Raw genomic sequence first — 4,252 nt, forward strand, 5'->3', positions numbered from 1 at the left:
AAAATGATTATAGGGGCGAATTCGTCAACCGACGAATTTATAAAGGGTGCATATTGTATTTATTTAGCTAAGTTCAGTTTAGTAATTCGTAAAATTATACTTCTTTTCCTTTGGAAGAAATTAGACATTGATAAATATCTACTTTTTTCAATAGCTGAATTTATAAAGGTCCGAACTCTGGATTTAATCATCCAAGTTAAACTTCTTTAATTTCATAGAACTGAAAGATAAAGTGGCTTCTATTTATGCTACACGATAACAAGTGTCTACTGAGTCATTCAACTAATTCGCAGAATTCCATTCTTCCGGTTGATAGTAAGCACGAAGGCGCTGCAGTTGTCTTATCTGCTTTTTTAGATGGCACATTTGAAAATTACAATCATTCTTAATGGCAATATTTGCTACTCGAGTTAAACAACAGTTCCAGTTAATAAGGTTTTCATATTTCTTTTTTTCTTTTTGTCAGTTTTGCGAATTTTGATGCTTTATTTTCACTGTTAAGAATATAAATGAATGAATTTATTTTCACTCTTAAGAAAGAATGAAATGACTCAGTAAAAATGAATGAGATAATTAATATGGAAAACATTAGAATGCATTTTAATAATAAAGGTGACTTTGAAAAAATTTGAATTCATTTTAGAAACTTGTGCCAACTTCTTAGAGATTATTTGTCTTGAATGAATGAATGAATTATTAATAATAATAATCTGCGGAGGCATACAACAAGAATTCCAGGGTCGAAACTAGATTTGAAACTTCTGTTGTTCAAGCCCCTCCACCGCAAGGACGAAGGGCTGCGGTGGCCTGGTGGTCTCGGCTTTGGAACCGGAGGGTTTTAGGTTCGAGACCCGATTCCACTGAAGAACCGACGTGTAAGCGGATCTGGTGCACCCTAAATCCGTCGAAGGAAAATGGCCTCTCACTGGTTGGTGTGAATGTTTGGAGAGGGTGGTGTCAGTTCAGGTGTCATCTTCGTCATCTGACCAAGGTTCAAAATTACGAGGTCCGTCCCAAAATAGCCCTAGTGTTGTTGTAAAACGGGACGTTAATATAACTAAACTAAACTCCCCAAGGAGCAAATGCTGATTTGTAGAAGTTTATTTATGTGTGGACCGAATAATGTGTACTCCTTGTCACCTGGCCGGGACACAAAATTACGTGATCCATCCCAAAATCACCCTCGAATTGCTTTGAAACAGTATGTTATTGAAATTAAACTTCTTTCAGGTTTCTTTTCACTTGACAACAAATTTCTACAAATCACTTCTAGAACAGGACTAAAAACAAAATGCCAGGTAGCATCAAAGAAAATTTTTTATGTAGCCTTCAATGTAGAGACCTCCGGATGAAAAAAATGTATATTTTCCTGCGAGTTGCTGATAGTGAAATAATGTAGGGTGATCGATAAAGTTATTTTAAGCTCTTTAAAATCAAAGCGACGTCTTGTATAGCCAAGAGGTAACTTATACCTATATCAGAATGACTGCGCTAAATTTATTCAGACAGATTACAATGTTATAAAGGGCGGAGGGGGAAGTAAAAATAACTAAAAACATTAAAGAAGTCGGTCGGAAAGTCCAATCAGAAAAATCTACACTAGTATATCATTTTAAAAACACAGGAAAACGTTTCATAGAGTTATCTGTAAAGTTGGAGGATATATTTGCTATTAAAATTATCAACTTTTCATGACTTGAAAAAGGATTTGTCTAAAATTGAAAAAATTATTTTCCGGTATTATCATACAGTTTTTCCGAGTTAAACAACGGCGAAGTGAAATCTAAGCAAAGAAATAAAACAAACATAAAAAAAGAAACAAAAATAATAATTAAAAGAAATCTGAAAAAAAAAAAAAAAAAAAAAAAACTCGCACTTGCAGCAGGAAGAATCTCAGAATATCTTTTTCAATTTTAGATGAACCCATTTTTAAGTAAAAGTCTCTAAATAAAAAAGTTTTGGGCGAATTATGTTTTTTGAGAACAATGACCTGGATATAGGTAATAACTATAGATCCTTTTAGAGATATTGCTAAGACATATTCACTTTCCAATTTTTCTATGAGTATGCACATAATGATGCTCATTATAAAATGCATATTCTGTTTTGATTCATTCTACAGGAACATTTTTATGCCCCCGAATGCTTTTTTTTAATGTAAAGACCACTTTAAAAAATGTGCGCTCAAATAGCCATTATTTTGGACCAAGTCTGCTCAGTGAATTCCATGACAGAAAGATTTTTCGTAAAATTCCAAGGCCTATTGATTTCCTTTCCTCTTCTATACTTTCCAGAGTCATCAATCATGGTAGGTTTGTGCTTCGAAAGAGCTCTTTTCAACCAACCAAAGACACAATAGTGAAACATTTGAGAATTTTTCAGAAATATGCTGAAAAGAAATAAAAGCAATACTTGTATCACTCTTAATTTTTTCAAGGAATGTAATGGTACTTGATTTGTAATTTTATCTGGATGAAGTTTCACTCTTTGAAAGTCATTGGGATGAAGAAATGAAATTTCTTCTGTAAATATCGGGAGAATATAATTTTTGATAGTATGTTGAGTTGGTGTTAACTTTTTTTTCACTCTTCCTACATTTCTCTTCCCAGGAGAATACTGCGATAATCATAAATCCTTTAATGAATTTTTTTTTTGCATTGACAGAACCAGGATTACTCATTTTTTCCTCTTTGTTTTTGATGGTAAATACAGTTCAATATTGTTGTTATAGACGTATTTGAAGACTTTGAAACTGTTTCTGCGTCGACGGCTTTTCTCTTATTACGAGCGATTTCACTTTATAAAATAGAATGCCCTTTTTCGATATTCGTTTGGAGGTTCTTTCCATGTAAAAGTAATGGCTTTTTACTTTCCAATTAATAATATTGTTTATTTTGCTCTAAAAATTTTAATGCCATACATTTCACATTTTAATACTATGCATTACTTACCCGGATACGAAATATAGAGGTAGTATTGTACTCGTGAACAAATTCGGACTCGAGATTCAGATGGATCTCCACATTTCAGACCCCACTGAGTTCGAAAAATACATTTTTAGCATTATGTTGGTGTGTCTGTGAACACTATAACTCAATAACGATTTGAATTTAAAAACTTACGAACTAAACACTGTGGCGTATGGAACGGTGAATGCACCATTTTTAGCAACTCGTACATTGAAACAAATAGTGATTGAAGAGGAGGAAAATTATTCTCTAGCTGCATCCGTCATTGAAGATGACTTTTATATGGATGACGTGTTAACCGGTTCTGATAACTTAGTTACCGCCAAAAAACTTCAAAGGCAGTTAATTGATATCTTGGAAAATTCTGGCATGCAATTGCACAAATGGCATAGTAATTGTGAAGAGTTAGTGTCAAGTAGTGAAAAAATCTATAATTTTACACACTCCGAGGAAGCGCAAGTTTTAGGAGTTTCTTGGAATACCGAAAAGGACAGCCTTTACTTTAAAGTCGATTTCATGGCGTCTGAAGTGAAAGACTGTCAAGTCACAAAACGCTTTGTTTTATCCACTATAGCAAGACTTTTCGATCCTCTTGGATTACTAGGACCTGTAGTGACGATGACAAAAATATTTTTACAGCAATTATGGTCTTTAAAGCTGGATTGGCATGAGGTACTGCCTGAGAAACAAACTAGAGTGGTCAAATTTCGTCGAATCATTACAAAGTGTTAGTAGCATGGAATTTGAAAGATGTATACTTACTGAGAGAGCTGAAGTGATAGAAATCAATGGGTTCGCTGATGCATCAGAAGCCGCTGATGGTGCAATTATCTACTGTAAGTGTATTAAAGATGATCACGCATCAATTAAATTGATTGCCAGTAAATCGAGAGCGCCTCCATTAAAAAGAGTTACCATCCCAAGATTGGAACTTTGCGCTTCAGTGCTTCTAGCCAAGTTGGTGAAAAAGGTGATACATGCTCTCAAATTACCAATATCCCGCATCTATCTATGGAGTGACAGCATGATTGTTCTTTCATAGCTTCTTAAGAACCATTTCTTCAATCGGGTAACCAGGGCCGCCGCGTGGGTATTAGGCGCCTTTGTTCAAATTGAAATTTGGCGCCCCTTAATTCTGTTCTGTTGCTCTCTTATAAAGTGCTGCAAATTATGTGTGAAATACTCTTTTCTAGTATTCCAAATTTGACTTTCGAACTGAAAAGCTTTAAAATTATAATATTAAAACATGTTTGTCTTATCGTTTTTATTATTTCATAAATTTT

General features: G+C 34.1%; 1 protein-coding gene across 1 annotated transcript; it reads left to right on the plus strand.

Annotated features, from left to right (window-relative positions):
* The first annotated feature begins 3,251 nt into the window (after nucleotides 1-3,251).
* Nucleotides 3,252-3,701, plus strand: LOC129959398 (uncharacterized). Its single transcript, XM_056072218.1, has one exon. The coding sequence runs from the start codon at nucleotides 3,252-3,254 to the stop codon at nucleotides 3,699-3,701; it is 450 nt and encodes a 149-aa protein (XP_055928193.1).
* Nucleotides 3,702-4,252: the final 551 nt, after the last annotated feature.

The sequence above is a fragment of the Argiope bruennichi genome, chromosome X1 (assembly GCF_947563725.1).
Source record: "Argiope bruennichi chromosome X1, qqArgBrue1.1, whole genome shotgun sequence".
Taxonomy (NCBI): domain Eukaryota; kingdom Metazoa; phylum Arthropoda; class Arachnida; order Araneae; family Araneidae; genus Argiope; species Argiope bruennichi.

Excerpts from the sequence above, each read along its gene's own strand:
- LOC129959398 (XM_056072218.1), top strand. The coding sequence starts at position 3,252 with ATGGATGACGTGTTAACCGGTTCTGATAACTTAGTTACCGCCAAAAAA.